Raw genomic sequence first — 23,995 nt, 5'->3', positions numbered from 1 at the left:
CTCCGAAACGTTTACATGCTAGTTCTAATGACGTAGACGCACGCTTAGAATCCTAAGCACATAAACCTTCAGATCCGGTTGGCAACAAACCGTAGATCCGAACAAATAATATCATATATGGCAACATATAACATTTAGCACATAAAGCATTTTAGGCAACTTCCTAAAATAAACTAGTGCTCGTGTCTAAAATCCAACAAACACACATCTCATCATTCCATTTAGCATTCTAAGTTTAAGTCTAGAAATCCTACAAATTCCTAGTTCGCTTAAACTAATGCTCTGATACCAACTATGACATCCCCAAAATCTCAGCCAGAAAAGACTGATTTTCATTTATGCTTTTAAATAATTTCAGAGTAAATCCTTTTGATTTGAAAGAGTTGCGGAATTTGTTCCCAAAACAAAACATGATAAAGTAATATTTATCAAAGCATTTCATCAAGAGATGCATTTCATTATATAATCAAAACTCGGGATGTCATGTTCCGATACAGACCATAAAGCATAAACGATAAACATTACAAGTCATTCAACAAATATATACATATACAGACTTGTAAACAAAACAACAAGATGATCCATCCATCTTACGCCCTTGTGCCACTTCCTGTAATACAAATAAAACTGAGTGGGTCAGGCTTGGGAGCCTGGTGAGCATATAGGGTTTTCAACCCACAATAAATAAGTTATATTTAATTTCACCAACCAATCACTATCCCGATTACCCATTCCCGTTATCCTCACTTTACGTCCCTAAAACAACTATCTCAAGGGACCTAATCTAGGATTTTCATCGGGACGGACATTACTGCGAAGGGGTTTCCTCAACAATAGATATCCTAAAGGCAACCATGAGGGGGATAGAGTACACCGATGAACACATCGTTCACAACACCTACAGGTTATGAACCTGCTAGCGTTCCACTGGACTGTCTAGAAAGAGTCCGTGGTCGTTATCCATACTCCGCTGAATAACTAGATCAACAACAACAACAACAACATCGAGGCCTCTCATCTGTTTATTACACACCAACTATCTACCCATGTTCTACCCAACATATTAGTAGATAAAAATATACATTTGTATACATAGTTTAAAGAAAAACCTGTATAGCATGCTTGAATCAACACATATATCACATAACAGACGAGGCACACACACACATAACACATATCTCATAAAGAAATAAGCAGATCTATAAAATAGAAGAGAGTGAATACTCATTCACACATAACACAACCAAATATATACACATAGCACGTATTTTTTTATATAAAATACTTCGTATTATTGTATTAGAAGAAATAACTACACACTCACACATATAAACAACAATATACTTAATACACTCAAACCATACTTGTATTATTATCGTGTTTATGAAAGGTAGTATACACTCACTTGATCAGAAGACGATCCGACAGCACTACGGCTTATAGAAGTAGTATTCCTCAGCAGATCTGGAAGATCTCCTCGAAAATCGAACTTCTTGCGGGCAGAGCTTCGACTCGGGAACCGCGCTTCTTGGGATCTTCGGGGTCTCGGGACTTGCCTCGGGGCTAGAGTATGATACCGGGACTTCGGGGTAGCTTCGGCACGAAAAACGATGCAAAAGACTAGAGAGAAGAGAAGAAAATGAACAACAAAGAAGGCTGTCTTCGGATCCTTTATATAGAGGCTGGAAGCCTCAAGTACGCGGGGCGTACAGCAGTACGCAGCGCGTACTGCTCCAATCTTCGTAAGCGCATGCGTCATCCGAAGCCACTTGCTGCGATGTCGACACCCTCGGAGTACGCGGCGCGTACCTCAGATCATATCGATGACTCGGTTCGGATAATGCTTCCGAATTTTGATTTAAATATAAATACAAAAGGATTAATAAACTTCGGAAATTCATATCTTCTTCATACGAACTCTGTTTTCGACGTTCTTTATATCCACGCGAAGGTGAGACTACTCTCTACGACTTTCGTTTAGACTCCGTCGGCTAATTTTGACTTTATTTTTATTAATTATTTTTAATAGGCCGTGACAGAAACTTTCGTTATAAATTCATAACTTCTTCGTTTGACGTCCGTTCTCGCCTAACTTTTTCTCGTTTCGATACCAACAATGAGATCTTCGATTCTCATTTAGATTGCTTCGGCTAAAAACCGCTCGATCTCAAATCGAGTATAACAGGCTGTATACCGCTAAGCCGGAACTTCGATAAATCATAACTTCCTCATACGAAGTCAGATTTGGGCGTTCTATATATATTCGGAAACCTCGTTTCGACTACTACAACATTAACCAAAGATATTAAGTTTATTTTACACTTAAAATTTGACGCTTATTTTTATTCTTAATTAATCAGACCACATAATTAAGCAATTAAGCACAAAACACATAATACTCAAATAATACATTCTTATTATTTCAAAACGGGTTACAAAGGTTAACCTAGACTATTATATTGCTAAATATGGCAAGCCCGGAAACACAGGCGTTACAGAACTGCTCCCAAGTAACATCAGCTCGCTGATCATCAGTATACAACCCAGTCGTCAGCCTCCACTAGTCCTTCGCCCCAAGCCTCAGTAGGTTCAGGGCACACCTGACCTTCCGGTCAGCAGGACATGAACACGTGAAGAAACAGCCCTCCACGTCAGATAACCACCTCATAGCTCTAATCGCATCCTGTGTACCATCAAATGTCTGGGGCTTCGTATTATTAAAGTCCCGGTACTGGAAAGCCCTGCCGGCTCCTCCTCCAACCCCTGCCGCAGTTACAACCGAAGTGGCCGTAGTGGCAGTTGTCTCTGCTAGAGCGGCATATCACTCGTCAAAATAGTCAACCATCGCGGTCTTACTCGACCCAAAAATTTCTGGCAGCTGCGTTCGGAATGCAGCAGCAATCTCGTCATGCATGATCTCCCGAATTTTGGCATCCAACTCCTCGGTCCCTATCTGAACCACGGGCTCAGTTGCTACCGGCACCTCCAATCCTCCGTCTCCCGACCCTGATCCTGATCCTGATCCGGATCCCGAAGCAACACATCTCGTCACCACCATACTGCAAACACACTCAATATATCAGGTAAATCATATAATGACGGAAGACCAATACCCTCAATCCCTAGGGGTTGTGACTTCCTTGCTACGCGTATAGGTCCTCTACTTTCAGTAGTATGGGCCCCTACTACCTTCCACACCTACCCATATTTGTCTCAAGTATCACCACAACGCCCTAATACTATACTCAACATAATATGTGCTCAACCCTCACTAACAGGGGACATCGCCTAACTAGCAACTGATCTTGCAGTTCCGTACCACTCCTACATCCATGAAACTTCCATCAGTCCCTGCAGCGCTAGTGTACACTGGCTGCACATAGACCTGGACCCCATAGACTTTCGAATATCCGATCCTACACTAAGGTCGAATCAGACATTCTCAGGCTATAAGATCTTGACTACACACAGCCGTGGTGCAGACACTAAACATCTACATTTATGATGTCAATTCCATATACAAGAACCTTAGGCTAATAGGCATCATATAATCAGGCAATTCTATCATGTGATTCCTGAAGATCCCTAGGCTAGCACTAGCATGTTGTTCTAACATATTAGAATATCAAATAACTGTATGGTATTTTGGGGCTTACTTACAAACTCCGGCTGATCGTACCCCTTGCATCCTCCATCCTTATTTTGAAAACCATTTTAAAATTTACTTTCTGAAAATCTCCTTGATTTGAGACTGGATTCACAGAAGCGTTCCTCCAATTCACTCAAACCAAGGCTCTGATACCAACTTGTAACATCCATAAATTTTAACCCAAATTTAAACTTTTTCAATCATAAATAAAAACCAAATAGCATTGTTTACAAAATGTTTTCAAATATTTTTCCATCAGAGTGTCCCAAAAATCATAACATAAGGATGAGGAGTGGTACGATCACGCCTTTGCCTTCCCATGATCTCCTGAAGTACCTGAAACAATAAACTGAAAATTGTAAGCCCGAGGGCTTAGTGAGCTACCCCCAAAATACCAATACCATACTGATAGAAACCATATCAATAACAATCACTCAATCAACATGCATACTGGGCCATCGTCCTGATTGGTCCACCCTACTGGGCCTACAGTCTATCTGGATCTATCCTGAGCCTTCGACATGAATGGTCCGCCACGTGGGCCTGCAGTTTCCCCGGACCGCTCATAGGGTATGTTGGCCTTCAGCACGAAGCAGGACCGCCTCAACCCAACCAACAAGCAAATAACCATGCGCGCATAATTATCATATACGGGCATATACAAATATCAAGCATATTTATGTCACTGATAATAAATCATGAAATTCTTTAGAACACTGACCTAGCAAGTCACTAACATACCAATCCCTACGGATCATAAAAGCATAACATACTGTCTATCCTGATTCCAACCAAGCAAATCATAATCACATGTAGCATACCATAACTATAACAACTAAAGGGTTGGCCTTGGTGCCGTAGACCCTATCGATATAGTGTGGATAACTCACCTCGCAGATGTCGACTTGGAAGGTAAACTCCAACTCTCGGATCACTCGACATAGGCGCCACCACCTATAATCATAGTTCAATATTCTCATAAGTCCTTAACCTTATAAGGTACTTCATAACCCAAAAGTCAACCCCTGATCAAGTTCAAAGTCCTCAGTCAAGGTCAAAAGTCCATGTTGACCTCCACTCGCCGAGTACACCTAACTACTCGCCGAGTCCCCTGAAGCACAATCCAACTTGTCGATTCATCGAGGTGACTCGTCGAGTTCCTTCGAATCCCGATCAAACCTTAAGGCCACCCGTCGAGTTCCCTCCTTGCAACTCGGCGAATATACCCGCAAACATGTTCTTGGTTAAAACTCATCCGACTCGCCGAGTTGTTCTTCAACTCGTCGAGTCTTATGGCAATCTTCATCGGACTCGCCGAGTTGTTCATCCAACTCGTCGAGTTCATGGCCATCTTCATGCGACTCGCCGAGTCGACCTTGCGACTCGCTGAGTCCATTCAGTCCTTTTTCCATACAGATCCATTTTGAGCCATGCAACGACTCCAAATCACAGATCCAAGCTTCTAGGGCATGCTTATCACGTAAAGTTGCAAACTTTACGTGCATGCATGGCTTTAAAGGCTCAAAATGCTAAATCTAAGCTATTGAAGGGCCTTTATGCACAAAGGGGACCTCAATCACGACTAAAGCTGCAACTTTATGCTTCTAGAATCCAAAGAGAGTCCAGATCTGAAGTCACAACTTCAGATCTAGTCCATAGCTCATCATACCAACTTGATATTCCATGAAAACCCTAAAACTCACCCAGTAAGGGAGATCTACAAAGAGAAAGATGGAATGGGTACCGTTTGAAGTTGATATCTGAGATGAGTGTTGATTCCCACACTCCAATTGCTTCAATCTCCTTCCATCCAAGAACTCTCTTTCAAGCTTCAAACACACACACTAGAAACAGACACACGAATTAGGCTCTCAAGGGTTCTTTGGAACTGTAAGGAGGTCCAAGGGAGGCAGGTCCCTTTAAATAAGGGTGCGAACCCCGGGAATTAGGGTTTCACTTGCCAGCTCCTACTCGCCGAGTCCCAATATGGACTCTTCAAGTAGGTCACTTAACCCGTGATCCTTCTCACTGCTACTCGACGAGTAGGTAAGCCAACTCGTCGAGTATGGCTAAATCCAAAAACTCGTATTAACAATACCGGAGAATCGGGGCGTTACAGTTCCTTGATTCAAGTACAGATCATCTGCTTTCAATAGTACGGGCCCATACTACCTTCCACATATATCCGTACTTTTCCCAAGAACTACCTCGACTCCACCAAGTCCCTTCTACTACTACTGCTTATCGTGCTACTCTCTTGCTAGGCATGCCCTAGGTAAATCACCTTCCCACTCTCCGCCATCAGCTGCAAAATAAGTCCCTGCTATCTTCCCTAAACTAGCTCGCGAATACTATTACATATCGCTCAGACTAGATAATTCTTCGAATGAGAGATCTTACCTTACAACGGTTAGACTCAAAAAAGAGCTGCGAAATAGAGCTAGACCTAACCTTCTAAAATTATTTGGTCTTTACAATATGTAACTTAACATATTCCTTTACTAGTTAGTGAAAGACAGCTAGGACTCCTAAAAGCACAAAGCAAGCTGCATTCGGGCATTGAGTACACATAATCAAGCATATACTACTCTAGTTATCATACTGACTAATCTGTACTAGCATGCATTTCTCATAAGGCTGATACACATATACCCGACACATAAGGCATCCTTCTTAGATCCTTACACCTAATATAGCATACAGTTCTCATAAAGCTGATAAACATATCATAACATAAATTCGTGTGGGTAATTTGGGAGTACCTACTTGAGCTCGGCTGATTGCATGCACCACACCCTTTTTCTCTTTTCAAAATCTCTTCCTTATTTTCAAAATTCTTTTTATAAAAATGATTTTCCTTTGAAAACTTATACCACTTCCTTATTTTGAGTTTAGACACACCCGAGAGTATGCCCAAATCCCTCAAACCAAGGCTCTGATACCAACTTGAAACATCCCAAAATACAGCGATCAACCTGTGCCCTTCCCTTTGCTGGTGGAAGTACCTGAAACCAAAACTGAAAACTGTAAGCACGAAGCTTAGTGAGCTCCCCCAAACTACGACATACCATTCACATATAATATACAACTAGGAGATATGGGCCCCCGCCCACACTCATGCAGATATGGGCCCCACCTACACTCCGCTAATTAGGAGGTACGAGCCCCGCCCACACTCTGCTAACTTTGAGATACGAGCCCTGCCCACACTCAGCTACTGTGAGATACGGGCCCTGCCCACACTCACTTACTAAACCAAAACATACAAGTATCACACAGACAACAAATATAACTAAATCTATCATTCAGGCATATATCATAATCAAACTCAACTATGAGATATGGGCCTCACCTACACCCGGCTAACTAGGATATACAAGCCCCGCCCACACTCAACTACTAACATAACATACTACGGGTCGGCCTTAGTGCCTTAGACATGTTCCTATTGAAGAGAAACTCACCTCGTATGACTGTCGGCTGAAAACCTGAGTGAGGAATCCCTATTTGCTGCTCCGGAAATTCTCCTGCTATAAATTCCATAATGACACTTAGTTAGAAACTAATAACTATTCTTAGGGTAAAATGACCATTTTACCCCTGATCAAAGTCAACCTTCCAGGTTGACCAAACTCGCCGAGTCATCCTAGTGACTCACCGAGTCCTAGAATTCAGAACCCTGGAATCGCGAATTGACTTGCCGAGTTACCCCATGACTCGTCGAGTTCCCAAGCCACTTGTCATCGCGATTTGTTGAACTGACTCATCGAGTCATCCTCAGACTCGCCGAGTCTTGGCATAAACAGAAAAGGGACAAGATCCTTTTACTCAACGAGTTCCTTAATCAACTTGTCGAGTCCTATGAACATCATTGGGGGTTTCTTCATTAGATTCACCGAGTTCCCTTATGAACCCGTCGAGTTCTTTGCAGATCTAACCTAGTTAACAGGTTTCACACTTCTAAAGCTCCAAAATACAGATCTAGGTCGTTCCCAAGGTCCATTTCTATATAGTTGGAGACTTGATGGCTTTGCACACCTCAAATGGACTCAAACTCAAGTTATAGCAATCTACTTTCAAGAACATGGCCATGGCTTGGATGAAAACGTGTTCAAGGCCCTTTTTTATGGCTCTAGAGGCTCAAAATCATAGAAAAGGGGAATTGTTTTGCAAACAACCCATGAGAACAACCTTTCCTAATCAAAAGGGTCAAAAAGCCCCATGAATCCACATACAGAGATCTAAGCTACGGTTCATCAAGCTAAGAGCTTTTTACCTCAGAAAGTTGCCAAAGATGAGTGTGTTCCTGGATCTTGTTCTCTTTCCCCAAGCATGTTAGCTCAAAGCTCTTGCAACTACCTTCAATGGCACAAAAACGCACTCAAAACTCAAGGGAAAAGCTCTCACTCGAATTAGGTTTTCTGGAGGACAGGGAGGCTGATAAAGGGAGGCCCAAAGGGAGTTTAAGAGGTTTAAATAGGGTGCAAAACCCCGAAAATAGGGTTTCCTTCAGGTAGACCTACTCGTCGAGTCCATGCTTGGACTCGTCGAGTAGACTCTTTAAACCCCGCGTGTTTTCTGGCATCTACTCGACGAGTTAGGGCTATCGACTCGTCGAGTAGCTCAAAATGAATACTTGAATAATTAAAGAATTATATACCAGAAACAGGGCGTTACATTTATTTTTCATCAAAACGTTAATAATATATTTTATTATTATAAAAATTAATATTATTAACGTCCAACCAGTTTAATGTATTTTGTTTGTAAACTAGGAAAATGGCCATGCTATGCTATGGATTTTTTGTTTGAATGTAGTAGTGGTTTCACGTACAAAAGAGTAAGCGGTTTTTTATAAGTACTCTCCATTTTTTTAATTCTACCATTTGATTTGATTTTTTGTTTTTTGTTGTTTTATTCTATTTTGTTTTTAATTCTTTTTTTAAAATTTATTATTATTATTATTATTATTATTATTATTATTATTATATTATAATTATTGTTGTTGTTGTTATAAATCTCGCATAAAAATTTAACATTCGGACAACATTATAAATTCAAATGACTATATAAAATCGGTTTTTAAATATTTTTTATATTCTAATATTAATATTATTATATTAATATTGTTATTGTTATTATTATTATAAATTTTGAACTACATTTTATAAATCGGACATTATAAATCCGATTTTATATAGCCGTTCGAATTTATAATGTCGTCCGAATGTTAAAATTTTATCCGAAATTTATAATAATAATAATAATAATAATAATAATAATAATAATAATAATATAAATTAAAAAAGAATTAAAAACAAAAAAAACAAAAAGAGAAAAAAAAACAAAAGATAAAGAAAAAAAATATGTCAATTCAAATATCAAAATTTTGATTTAATTAATTTTAGGGGAGTAAATATGATTAAAAGGGCTACTTATAGCATAAACTAATAGTAATAGTCTGATGTTTTTGTTTGTTTCTAGCATATTTATAGTTATTTTCTTATTAAGACGTCATTGCATGGCTAAGTGACTTAGATTTTTATAGCATAATGTAAGTGATTTGCCAACTCATGATTGCATGGTTTAAGATGTTATTTGGGCTGCTTTGGATGCCATCTTTGATCAAATCCAAAAATCTATTTTTATTATAAAAAAAATCGTTTGAAGTTCGAAGTATTTGAAGGGCAACCTCCTATCTTATTTGCTGTTTTGTATTTGATGAAATATTGGTTCAATTCAATTGTATTGGGTTTAGCAAAGTATTGGGAATGCTAGTGGGGTTTAACTTAAACAAGGGTAGCTTTTTCCAATGTTAAAGTTCTATAATTTTGAGTAGTGTACAACTTTTGAAGCATGAGGTACAAGAGTTTTCTGTTTCATTTTTTATTTTGGATTTTGGATTCGGAAAGGGAGGGTGAAACTGGTATTTCATTACTATGTCTCGGACCAAAGTGCCCGCAAAAGCCAATGAAGTAATGTAAAAAAGCAATGTTATGTAAGAAAATAACAATTTGCCTATTTTTTTATAATAAAATTAAAGGGATAATGACTTAAAAGGGTAATATATTTTTTGATTTGTACATAATTGGTCACTGAGTTTTTTTTTCGTCCATATTTACCCCTTCAACTTGTTAAACCGTACACATTCGGTCATTATGACCGGTTATTCCAAGTTAGCCGGGAAAAATGACTTAATAGGGTAATATATTTATCATTTTGTATACATTTAGTCCTTAATATTTTTGTGAACATTTAGTCCTTAATATTTTTTTGGTTTCAAAATAAGTCATTTTTGTTTTTGTACTCATTCAGTACTTATGAATGATTTCTTTAAGTTTTTCTTACGACATCTTACGTTGGACAATTATTGATGAAGTGTGTGGGGCTGTTAATGTTTATGTGTAACGTCTCAATTTCACAACAAAACTTTTCATTTTTAAATAAAATAAAGTCTCTAATTATAAATCCATTATTAAGAAAATATGTTTATTCCAAAATACATTTATCGAAAATCAGAATAATATAAGAATCGCGGAATCCTCAATACTGTTGATGAACGTGTATAATCATGTTTTCGCCTTCCCACGATCAACGATAGAACCTGAAAACATAAACAACTGGGTAAGCATAAAGTTTAGTGAGTTTCCCCCAAAATACTCGATACACAAACATATTATCATGCATAATGGGCCCACACTCATCAGATGAGAATACCTTGGTCCAATCAGTCATCAGACTGGCTTGTTAACATGCAACAGGTCCAATCAGTCATCGGACTGGAATACCCAGGATTTGTCGACATGCTGCCTTAACCCCACGACTCTTCTCGAGCCTCTGTGACTACGACTTATAGCCGACTCGCATCGGGTATCTTTGCCTACAACATATAACAGGACCACCTCAACTTATTCCACCATCATATGGCTATTCCACGTAAAATGTCGTGAGAAAACTTAAAGAAATCATTTATAAGTATTGAATGTGTAAAAAAAATGAATTATTCTGCAACAAAAAAAAAATTAAGAACCAAAAGTGTACAAAATTATTAATGACTAAATGTGTATAAAGTGGGAAATATATTACCCTATTAAGTCATTTTTACCGGTTAACCTGGAGTTGCCGGTCATAAGGACTAAATATGTACAGTTAACAAGTTGAAAGGGTAAAAGTGAACAAAAAAAAAAGTCAGTGACTAAATGTTTACAAATAAAAAAATATATTACTCTTTAAAGTCATTATCCCAAAATTAAATGATTAAAATATAGCAGGTGCGTTAAAGTCGAAGGACTAGAGGAGCCAAATCCAAAAATTTTTGTGGCCAGTTTACTATAACCACAAATCTACTATTCCTAAGCTCAATGAGCTTCAATATTATATATATAAATATAAATATAAATATAAATATAAATATAATGACTGCACTATTATTTATTGGTTGATTGCAGGACACTATGCTCAACCACTGGTAACCAGACAATATATGCCACATTAAGTTTATATTTTCCAGTCCCTTTCAAGTTTTACCACAAAAAATATGATAAAGATGCTTCAACCGACCTCTATATATAACTTTCTCTAAACATAAAATTAAAGCAACTTCTTCACATATATTGAACCAAATCAGTCATATAGCATGTCGCTTCAACAAGAGGATGTTATTCGATCCACCATTAATTTTCCGCCGAATGTATGGGGAGATGAGTTTTTGGCCTATGAACAGGTATGCAAAGTATTACTAGTCATTATGAAAACTAAAGCATTTGCATGTCTCAGAAAATAAATGTTATCTGCAAATTTACAAGCGTGATTCATGAATCAATGACGAAGGAAATAAATATATAATTCTATATTAGACGTACACACACCGAATTATACCAAAAAATCAAACTCCTTATAAAAAACTCACTTTTCTTTTCGTTAATTTTTTTAAACCATATTTTTTATCAAACAAAAATATCGAATATACCGTTGTTCTCGATTTTTCATCTTCTTTCCATAGAGATCCATGTTGATATATAAAAAACGATTTTTTTTTCCGAAAAAAACTCACTTCATTTTGTTAGTTTCTTCAATATTTAAGTTTATTTTTATCAAAAAATAATAATAATAATAATAATCATACCAAAAATGTTATTTTTTGTGCTTTATTAATAATCATCAACATCAACTAAAAAAAACCTCGAACAGTGTAGATTCACTCTGTGAATCTAAACTGTAAATATTTCAATTTTCAACATTCACCTTGTGAATCTGACTTACTATTATGCACACTGTGAGTATGGAAAGGTTTAAAAAAAGAACCTTGATCAATGTAGATTTACACTGTGAATCTAAACTGTAAATATTTCAATTTTTGACATTCACAATATCAAAAAGTTCGATCTATTCAGATTCACATCGTAAATCTGATTTACTATTATGTACATTGTGAATCTGAACATGTTCACAATGTGAATCTGAACATGTTCACAATATAAATCTGAACAGGTTCATAATGTGAATCTGAACTGAAATATCGTTTTTTTATATGAATATGAATCTATGTTTAAAAAGTACAAAAAAGAATGAATTTTGATATATTTATTAATATTTTTCTATAAAAAAATAGTCCTTAATTTTTCAACAAAGAAAATCAAGTGAGTTTTTCTCGAAAAAAAAATTCATTTTTTATATATATCATCATGGATCTCTTTGTAAGTGGGTTTTGTTATCATCTGATGCATGTGCGTCCATTTAAAAAGTCTACAACCCTTCCTTTCGCTGTTGAACGCTTTAAATTTCGACGCTTTTGATTGGTTCTTTAATTAACAATGGTTCTCTATTAAACTTTTCCCTTTTATATATATATATATATATATATATATATATATATATATATATATATATATATATATATATATATATATATACACACACATGTTTAGGGAGATGAGTTTTTGGCCTATAAACAAATATGCAAATTATTACTAGTCATTATGAAAACTAAAGGATTTGCATATCTCTGAAAATAAATGTTATTTGTAAATCTACAAGCCTGATTTAATTGATGAATATATATATATATATATATATATATATATATATATATATATATATATATATATATATATATATAGGGTAGGTTCAAAAGTGGATGAATATTTATTGTACGGACGTGTAGACGATGTTATTCTGTGAGAATGACAAAGAAAATATATTGTTTCATAATGTGAAAAATGCATCATATTTTTATTTCAAAACATTCATTATTCACTTATGAATAAAATGTATGTTTTTTTTGTAGTTTAATAATTCATATATAAATATAATACGTAATAAAGTTTTCTTACCTAAAATATTTTTTACATCATCTTTCATCACATGTAATATTCATAAATGAGTAAAACACGTATTAACTTTCATCATATATTTGTTACTGCTCATTTTTTATTTATATATGAATAAGGAATATCTTAATTAAAGACGAAGTGTTTTAAAAATTTGAAATACTTATTCATATGTTAATAACAAATGAACTATAACAAAATTTTGATACACGTTTTATTCATATATGAATATAACTTTTGAGGAAACGTAATACATGTTTTATTTATATGTGAATATAACACTTGACGAGAGCTGAAGTAAACTGTAAAAGTTTTAATATATATTATATTCATATATGACTAATACTTAAGTTATAAAAAAAATATTAATCATATTTATCGATCATAAATGAATAATAAATATATTGTATTAAAAACATAATATAATTTTATTCACTTTTGAATAATAAGAGCTGAAACAAGATGTTTTTATTTATCTTAAAACTATGTCAATATAGTTGTCTATTTACAGAGAATAAAAAAATATAAATTTTGATATATTTAAAATCGTTTTTCTACAAAAATAGCTCATTAAAATAAAAAAAGATATATTTTTGTATATATTAAGCTAATGATTAGAATAGTTTAAAGAAACATGTTTTGTTTCAAAACATACATGTGTTCCTTTCATATTTCACTAATATAATGGAGGATTTTACGGCAAAAATAAATGCTTGGAGAAAAATGATTCCTCAATTGTCAACATTTTTTATTTTTTCAATTGAACATACCTATATATATATATATATATATATATATATATATATATATATATATATGTGTGTGTGTGTGTGTGTGTGTGTGTGTGTTTAGGTTCAAATGTGGATGAACATATACTGTGTGGACGTGTGGACATGGTTATTTGATAAAAATTACTAACAAAATATGTTGTTTGGTACTATGAATACAATTAACCTCATATATCTATTGACTTTATCACACATTTTCACTAGTTAGACTGTCAATACGAGTATTATAGACTTTTTTATTTTTTATGATTCTCATTTTGTCAGAATGTGTTATTGATAATCATATTCTATAAGAATGAAAATAAGTGAAAAACGATACATAGGAACAAATGAATAAAAATTAATGACAGTGCATGCTAATGATGATAATTGTGTGAGGTTGAATGTATTCAAATTACCAAACAATCTATTCTTTTTGTTGTTCTCAAAAAATAGTGTTGTCTATACACGTCCGCACAATAAATATCATCTATATTTTAACACACACACAAAAATATATATATATATATATATATATATATATATATATATATATATATATATATATATATATATATATATATATATAAAAGAAGAAGAAAATTCATTGTGATAGTTAACTTTTTTGATATCATTAAGATCAAAAATCAACAATTAATCTTGAGGGGTGTACCATATTATATATTAGACCTTATTTTTTATTGAAAAAAATATAAAAATATACTAAATTTCATCATTCTATGTCATCTATTTATGGACATTCTTATTGATATAAATTTTTTTAAATGTTTTTACATGTTTATATCGGTGATGTGTACAATGCGTATTTGTGTTTGTATATGTAAAATGTATAAATATACACATCACTCGATATATATATATATATATATATATATATATATATATATATATATATATATATATATATATATATATATATATATATATATATATATATATATATATATATTAATTTTTTCTACAAATCAACTTTTATAGCAACATTTTAGGCTATTAAAACGTTTTTTTAATTGAAATTTTTTCATAATTGTGTATATTTGTTATGTGTACATATGCGCATTTCTGTTTGTACATACATGCGTATTTTTGTCTATTTAATGTATTATTTATATGTAAAATTTATATATATATATATATATATATATATATATATATATATATATATATATATATATATATATATATATATATATATATATATATATATATATGCATATTTATGTTTTTTTACATGTCTATAGTGGTGATTTACACATTGCGTTTGTGCACGTAAAATGTACTCATATACATCTCATTAGAAAAAATCATTTTTGTTGAATTTTCTTCTACAAATCACATCTATATCAAGATCTTAGCATATCAAGACAATTTTTAAAAGAAATGGAAAAAGTTCACAAACGTGCATGTGCATATTTGTGATGTGCACATCTATAGCTTTCTGTTTGTGCACGGTACATATTCTTGTTTTTACACAAATACATTTTTTATACTTAAAATGCGTGCATACGCACATCATTTGAAAAAAATGTTTTTTTCTTTGAATTTTTTAGATGGATGGGTTAAAAAAACATAACTAGAAAACATATAATGAACAATGCTCCAACATTAAAATATTCAATATATATATATATATATATATATATATATATATATATATATATATATATATATATATATATATATATATATATATATATATATATATATATATATATATATATATATATATATATATATATATATATATATATATACTAGCCGTCTACCCGCGCAAAGCGGCGGGCGGCGAATAATTTGATCTCTTTAGAGTTAAAATCATTTTGCGTTCACTTCGAGAAATGAATATTAAATGACATTTATTTTTCAAAAACATTACCATACCATATTAAAGGGGTGTTTGGCTAAGCTTTTTTAAAACAACTTATTAGGTTCCACATCACTATAAGTTAAAAAAGTGTTTGGATTAAAATAACTTATTCCGGTAGGGAACCTCTAATACGTTATATTTTCATAAGTTACCCTACACTAATTATTAACTTATAAGTTAATAAACTAATAAGCAATAAACTTTTTTGCCAAACACCTCCTAAATGGTTATTACTTCCATTTATACATACCCAAACCACTTGTATTGTTTATCGTCCTCTTTTTTTTTTCGTTTTCCTTAATTTCTTTATTAATTTAATGTCCTACTAAGTAAAATGCTAAAATATATAGATAATAGTTTATAAAAATAAACCTTTAGAATATCAGGTGTTGTGATTCAAAAGTCGATAAGTAGGCCTTTGAGAATGCCAAAATACTCAGGTGTCAACTAGTTTATTGTGATTTTAAACCAAGTTTGGTCACAAATTAAAACATTTTCAACGATGGTATGTAATTCAAGGATTCATATTGATTTAGGTTCTCGAAACCTTAAAATATTGAACAAAATTTATATAGAACCTTATAATAAGGACAATAATCACCGTAATCATGAAGTCCATGTGATGAAACTTGATAGTATAAGAACCAATGATGAAAAAGGTTTCATTTTTAGACTAAACAAGATGAAAAATATACAAACTACCTTAATCATGTCAAATCTTGTGTTTAACCGTTCTTTATTGCAAAAGTAAGATGCCAAAATATACAAACTAATGATAATACAATGCTCTAACTGGCCCTCTTGGTTGAGTTCTTTGAACCTGCAAAACCACCACATTAAAAAAAACATAGTAAAAACTTTTTTAGAAACAAACCTGGTATACTAAAGCCCTCACCCAACATATTTATAAGATAAAAATACAAAAAGTTAAAAATGATGAAATCAATTACAAGTAAGGATTAAAATAAAAACCTGTTAAAAAAGATCTATCTGCAGGAGGGATATTTGAATAAACATGTATTTTCTGATGGTTTCAAATTTTGAATTATCCGAAATTCAGGGAAGGAGATAGAATTTGTTGAGAAATATAAGGATTCAAAACACAGATTAAAATTTAATATTATTTTTATTGATGACTACTTGTACTATTAGCTTAATGATTTGAACGTCTTAAAAAAATATATTATTATATTCAATCTATTTTTAGAAATAGTGAGATTTCTTTTATAAGACAGTAAATATATATATATATATATATATATATATATATATATATATATATATATATATATATATATATATATATATATATATATATATATATATATATATATATATATATATATATATATATATAAACAAAAGGATGTATATCCCACAACAATCTTTTGCTTAAACAAATTTCAATTATCAATTTTTATTTACGCTTAACATTTTCCTAAATTAATCATCTCAAATCTAATAAATGACTTCTTTTTCTTCTAAATCAATCATAACGAATTTCTAGAAAGATGAGAGAGACTGTAAGCATACACCTTGTATAGATATCTCAAAAATCTAATCTTTTGCATTTAACTTTTGAAAACCATTCATTCCTTGAATTGGTAAAAGGCAACAAAGAGAATGAAGAGAAAAATAGAAATTCATCAGTATGTAGGAGCATGCATGGGTTTAACAAATAATCACATTGAGACACAATAAATTACAAAAATAGCAATATATCTTTTAATGGCATTTTCACAAGCACCTTGTTTGCACATAAATTTTGACCTGTATCATTCATTTTGACCAGCCATTGGACGTACCAAAGATGTAATTACAAACTCAAGAATCACTTAGGTAAACGCAAATCATACATCAAACGAGAAATTAATTGATACTAGAAACAAGAATCAATCAATTGTATCATCTTAGTTAAAATGACTTGCACAAACCGATTCATATGATCATTTCGATTAAGGAATGAATGAAAGAAAATCGAGATGACGAAAAATCTAAATCAAATCCATATTTGGGAATTGTGAGATAAAAATCCATTTTAATAAACAGAATTCAGTATTTAGATGTTCGTTTGAATGATGTTCGATAGAATGATGTTTAAATGAAAGAATTTACGTCCAAGAAATAAACTAATATAGTAGTGAGCGTATCACACGAAACTGAGTGTACCTCCTCATACGATCTTCGTTTACAGAGATGATGGTCAACTTTTTTCTATGTACAAAAATACCCGTGAGGTTCCTCGTTTGATGACATAAGAACATCCATAATGGAGGTTTAATAAGTGTTGAATAGAGTACTACTATGATTAAATATGAGTTGAATGGAGAGTAGACGATGAGATGAAGAAGAGTTGACTTGAAGATTTGTAGGATCATTGAGTGGTTCTATGGATTTAATATATTTTTTTCAATTAGACTTCAAACCAAATATATATATATATATATATATATATATATATATATATATATATATATATATATATATATATATATATATATATATATATATATATATATATATATATATATATATATAATCACATTTTCTTATTACTATACAATATTTTTATTTCAATAATTTTAATTAAACAACAAATAAATAACGATATTTTTAAGTTTTATATTATTTAATGTATCATATTTTTCGGTGCCATATTTTCTCAAATAAATAAATCAAATGAATTAATGAAATATTTAAAAATAAAAAACCACTAAAAAAATTGTTACAAATCTAATAAATAATAATTTCGATAAATATTACATCTTCTATTTCTAAATTATAATTATGTTTAAAAATATAATAATGATGATATAGAAATCCATTAAATTTTTTTGTGTTCAATGGAATGTGGATGTTAAAAAAATATATAATTGAATAAAAAATAAAATATTGATGTGACAATCCATTGAACTCGTTAGAGTTCAATGGACTTAGGATGCCCTAAAAAACACAACTTCAATAATATTACAATAAGTCACATGAGATTTTTAAAAACGTGATTTTAAGATCGAGGGCTAAAAATTTGATCTTGTTGATCCTAAAATTGATATTGATCTAATTAGATTAAGATAAGTTGTGTACGTGTGTGTGTGTGTGTATATATATATATATATATATATATATATATATATATATATAAGTTGTGTACGTATATGTTATTATGATGAATTCATGTTCCCTTTAATGAATAATTTCGACAAATTTAATAGCATCTCTTTTGTAAATGAAGCAAGAATATGAAGAAGGGATAGAAAAAGAAGTTGGCGTCTTGAAAGAAGAAGTGAAGAAAGAAATATTGGCAAGTTTGAATGACCAGATAGAACATTTGAATTTGCTAAAACTGGTTGATGCGATCCAACGCCTTGGAATTGCATATTATTTTGAAAAAGAGATTAATCAAGCCTTGCAACAAGTCTTTGATGCATATGGTGATCATAACTGGAATGGTGTGGGTACTTCCTTGTGGTTTCGACTCATGCGACAACAAGGCTTCTTCGTCTCAAGTGGTTAGTAATGTATCATGTGTGCAATTTGTATTCATTAATCAATCAATCATGTTAGTTTCAAGAGGAACTAATGATGTCAACTAGTATGAACTGAAACAGATACTTTCAAGACATACAAGGATAAAGATGGATGTTTTAATGAGTCCTTAAAGAATGATCTGCAAGGTTTACTTCATTTGTATGAGGCAACGTATCTGAGAATGCCTGGTGAGGTCATTCTTGATGATGCTCTTGATTTTTCAAGAAAATGTCTTGTTGACATAGCAAGGAATCATCTTTTGAGCGACCCTGTTGTTTCTGCTGAAATACATGAAGCACTAAAGCAACCTTTACTTAAAAGGTTGCCAAGAATCGAGGCGCTACGTTACATACCTTTCTACGAACGTGAGACCTTTCATAATCATTCGTTACTAAAACTTGCCAAGTTGGGGTTTAACCTGCTTCAATCTCTCCATAAAAAGGAGATTTTCCAAATATCCAAGTATGCACATATATATGTAACCCCTCCGTTCATTTGGATATTTTTTGATGTCTTAAAATTAACAAAGGAATTTACAAATCATGGGTCTAAAATATATTTCATACTAGCTACTAAATTAATATAGGTGGTGGAAACGCTACGATGTCCCAACCAATATACCGTATGCAAGAGATAGATTGGTTGAATGCTACTTATGGTCGACATTAGGGGTCTACACTGACCCTCAATATTCTGTAGGTAGAATGTGGGTAGCTAGAGCTTTTGCATTATTAACACTTATAGATGACACCTATGATGCCTACGGTACATATGATGAACTTGTGATCTTTACAGAAGCTATTGAGAGGTATATAAAAGGACATGCATATGCCGTTAATTTAAACCAAATATTTAAGTTATATGTTGTTCTTAATTACTTTTATAGGTGGTCAATTACATGTGTGGACGGCCTACCAGAATACATGAAACTTATATACCAAATGCTCATGCATCTTGACGAAGAAATGAAGGAATTCTTGGTAGGAATGGGAAAAGTCCATCAACATAAATATGTCAAAGAAACAGTGAGTTTGAACATGTTTTTCTCATTGTAATAGTATTTTTTTACAAAGGTAAAATGAACATGGTTCCTTTACTTAATTAAGCTTATGAGAGTAAGCTTTTCAGTTAAAAAAAAAAAGAAAAAAAAGCCATGTGTTTTTGTTCTTATAAACACTTATGTTTATTTGGTTGATGTTTAAACTTGGGTTGCACATAAATTTAGAATATTGTTAAGGTTATTTTACTGGACTTTTTTTTAAACATATTGATTTGGTTGCATGTGACTAAGCAGATGAAAGAATACATTAGAAGCTACATGATGGAAGCAAAATGGAAGCATGAAAGCTACATTCCAACAATGGAGGAACACGCAGAAGTTACATATATCAGTACCGGATATAAATTTGTTCTTGCGGCAAGCTTTGCTGCCCAGGATGATGTAATAGCTGATGAGACATTCCAATGGCTTTTCAGCTATCCTCCTATTGTAAAAGCTTCTTGTGGGATTTGCAGGTTGATGGATGATATTGTCACCCACAAGGTATAACCAACTATGTTTTTTGTGATGCTACAAAGCGATGTATATGTAACTGTGAAACACCCAAATTAATTAACCTCTCCCAAAACTTTATGTGTTATTCCTTAATCAATCTTGGATAATTTTGTAAGTAACTGACGTTAATTTGGAAAAATAAATGCAGAAGGAGCAAGAAAGAAAGCATGTTGCCTCTGTCATCGAATGCTATATGAAGCAATTTGATGCTACTACTGAGCAATATTTATATGGTCTCTTTAGTGAGAAAGTTGAAGATGCTTGGAAAGAAATAAATAAAGAGTCCATAATGTGTAAAGATGTTAAAATGCCAATAAATAGGCGGGTTGCGAATTTAGGACGTGTCATGGATCTCTTGTACAAGGATAAAGACCATTTCACATACGTTGGAGATGAACTCATAAATCTTGTGAAGTCACTTTTTGTTAATGCTATCATCATATGAGTTCCAATATACCTCATCAGTAAACAATCACCTTTACGTAATCTTGGAAGTTGGAGAAGATGGTTGCTTTGGTATATATAATAAAAGTACTTTTGAGTTTATTTTCTATTGTTTAGCCCTTTGGCTATGTTAACCCTACATAAAATTTTCCTTATTCGTTTACTTTGATTATTCTTAATATGGCTCCCAACGATGACTTTCTACAGTTCATTAGCACCAACTAGATGGCAAAATATATGCTTATTGGAAATATGTATTGAAAAATTTCTTACAACGTAAGGGTAAACAGATGTGAGGTATTGTTACCATTATAAAAGGAAAACAGAATGAGAAAGCTACTAATTATGCAATGTTAGTAGAAGCTTGAGAAATAGATAATTCTAGTATTACTATTATCACCTGCATCGATAGTTAGTCAATAGGAAAAGTATGATACATACAAAGGAAGTATGAGATCACTTGGATAGACTGTACACTCAATCTTATATTTTGAAAAAATACCAATTAGAGATTGATTTTCGAGTCCTCCAAAAGAAAACTATGAGTGTTTAGGATTTATATGTTGTTATCTCATATTTATATGTTGTTATCTCATACAGCTTCTAATACATATGTAAACAATTAACATTCAAATGATAGCTATGTAGTGGAATATATAATTTAAAAACCAAAAATTGATTTAAATTAAACATCAAGTTCAAGATTAGCAATATCAAAGATTATTATATTGGTTCTCCAATTAAAGTACGACTGTCATTCCTCTACAAAAGGTTAAAGATCAAAACATGTATGATAAGAATAGAAAAGTTCATGAACAAATCTTATCATTGTATCGGAAATTCTAACTATATGACCAATTTAGAAAGACATTTCCTTTTGCAAATTAAGAATTTAAGAGAATTGAAAATTTTAAGCTCTTCCACAAATATGACACACGTCATTTTATTAGAACAATTTAACATCAATATGTTCGATTTCAAATTGAAATAAGGTAAAAGAAGCTTTAGTATGCAACCAACAAGTGAAGAAAAGAAAATATCATGTGACTATAAACAAAATATGGAATACTGGAAGCATATCTAAGGATAATAGTGAAACATTAACCATTCATATATTTGTAAAAATACCAAGAAATATCATTAAAAAACAACAACGTCTCTTACCATGTAGCTTCAGCATCATAGAGTCCTTGCTACTAAAACAAACACGTTGACATTCTATAATCTTTGTTGATTTATCAGCAATTGTCATCTCAGTTTATCTGAACTACAAAAAGCAGGGGTACATAGAATAGAAAAAGAGAAAGAAAAGGATAGCCAGCAGCATAAGGTGTCAAACCTGACAAATTTGTCTTGATAAGATCCAAATCCACCTCCTTACTCGTATCAATGACTTCAATCTAAGTAGTAAGAAACGAGATTTCACAATTAAAGTGACACTCAAGAACGAAAATCAACATCAAAATCATTTATGTGCCACATTTTTACATTACAATACATGGTTTAATGAAAACATCTGTATATATAATGCCCATTGATAAATACACACCAAAAAAACAAATACCCATGATAATTATTCATAGTTTAATAGAATCACTTTGAATGAAAACAAAACTAAATCTTTCTTTAAACATTTTGATCGTGATGAAATGCAATATGTTGATGTACCTGGGTTTCATTGTCTCTGCACTCCAAGAGACCAGAGAGCTTGTAGCTTCAAAAGTTCAATAGCCTCGTTGAAGTCGGAAGATTTGTAGACCGCAGGAAGATGGTGAGGAGATACGAATTGGGACGAATGAAGATCGTATGTGCTCCCAATACAGATGTCGGCTGAGTTAATGTCGAAGTTGGGATGGATCGATGTAGCATAGTGGCACAAAAAAAAAAAATAAGGACGGATATAAGCTCGAAGAATGCCCTAATTTCAAACCCTAACGAGAGTGGGAGATATGAAGTCGAAAAGGTAGAGGCGGGAGTCATGACTCCAGCTGGGAGGGAAATAAAACCTAGCAAAATACTAGCGGCTAAATGAAAATTTTTGGAATTTATTTGAAGTGTCGGTATTCCGTAGCAAATTGCTTACGGATTTCCTACGAAAAATTAAAAATAAAAAATAAAATTTTGTTATTATTATCTTTAATAAAATTATTTTTAATATTATTGATATTATTATGTTTATTGTTAATAATAATATTTTCTCTAATATGTATAATTTGATATTATTATGTTTATTATTAATAACCAACCCATGGTCACTTTGTGAGAAACGTATTCGGCCCGATCCCAAACTCGGCCATGATCCAACTTAGCCAACTCAGTCTTGATTCAAACTATCGTCACACCATGATCATAGTATCATGTCATTACATAATTTGTCCAAAACAACCAAGAAATCATCAGTCGTCAAGTCCTAAAGTTAGCCAAGATGTTGAACACACTGCTAAAACCTTCCTCTTCCTTCAAAAGCAAAGCAGGGGTGGAACACGAACGTTAAAGGCAGGGGCGGAACATATTGTCGTATCCTTTTTCTAGTTAACAATAATGAGATTTTTTGATATTTTGAATCTTTTAAAAAATTAAAATTGATTGCGGGTTTTATACACTAAACAGATCATATAAATATACTAAGCAAACCATATTAAATATCATCGGAATTCATATGTGTTATCGATTGCAATAGATAATAAATAACTAATGATATATTAATATAAAAACAAGGCACAATATCTTCATATAAACAATTAGGTTAAGAAAAGAGAAATACCACACAATTTCAAAGTTATGAATCGGTGGGTGGAAAAAGTTAAAAATGTAGGCAAGAACACAAACCATAAA

At 32.4% G+C, this 23,995-nt stretch overlaps 1 protein-coding gene and 1 long non-coding RNA gene across 3 annotated transcripts; one reads left to right on the top strand and one right to left on the bottom strand.

Moving 5' to 3' along the window:
- Positions 1-11,285: 11,285 nt before the first annotated feature.
- Positions 11,286-21,170, top strand: LOC111921883 (epi-cedrol synthase). Its single transcript, XM_052763707.1, has 7 exons — positions 11,286-11,372; positions 18,866-19,142; positions 19,242-19,623; positions 19,748-19,969; positions 20,048-20,186; positions 20,456-20,704; positions 20,865-21,170. Exons 1-7 carry the CDS (start codon positions 11,286-11,288, stop codon positions 21,159-21,161), a joined length of 1,653 nt encoding a protein of 550 aa, XP_052619667.1. The 3' UTR covers positions 21,162-21,170.
- On the bottom strand, positions 20,616-23,160 carry LOC128126022 (uncharacterized). Of its 2 annotated transcripts, XR_008223683.1 has the most exons (3): positions 22,829-23,160; positions 22,325-22,560; positions 20,616-20,753 (listed from the first exon to the last, which is right to left on the bottom strand). It is a non-coding gene; the product is annotated as an uncharacterized LOC128126022 (long non-coding RNA). The 2 variants fall into 2 exon arrangements; XR_008223682.1 differs by lacking the exon at positions 20,616-20,753 and having other exon boundaries at positions 22,209-22,560.
- Between the last annotated feature and the right edge of the window lie 835 nt (positions 23,161-23,995).

This window comes from Lactuca sativa, chromosome 1, assembly GCF_002870075.4.
Source record: "Lactuca sativa cultivar Salinas chromosome 1, Lsat_Salinas_v11, whole genome shotgun sequence".
NCBI lineage: Eukaryota > Viridiplantae > Streptophyta > Magnoliopsida > Asterales > Asteraceae > Lactuca > Lactuca sativa.
The sequence above is the reverse complement of the archived record's forward strand: the minus strand, read 5'-3'. Positions and strand labels throughout refer to the sequence as shown.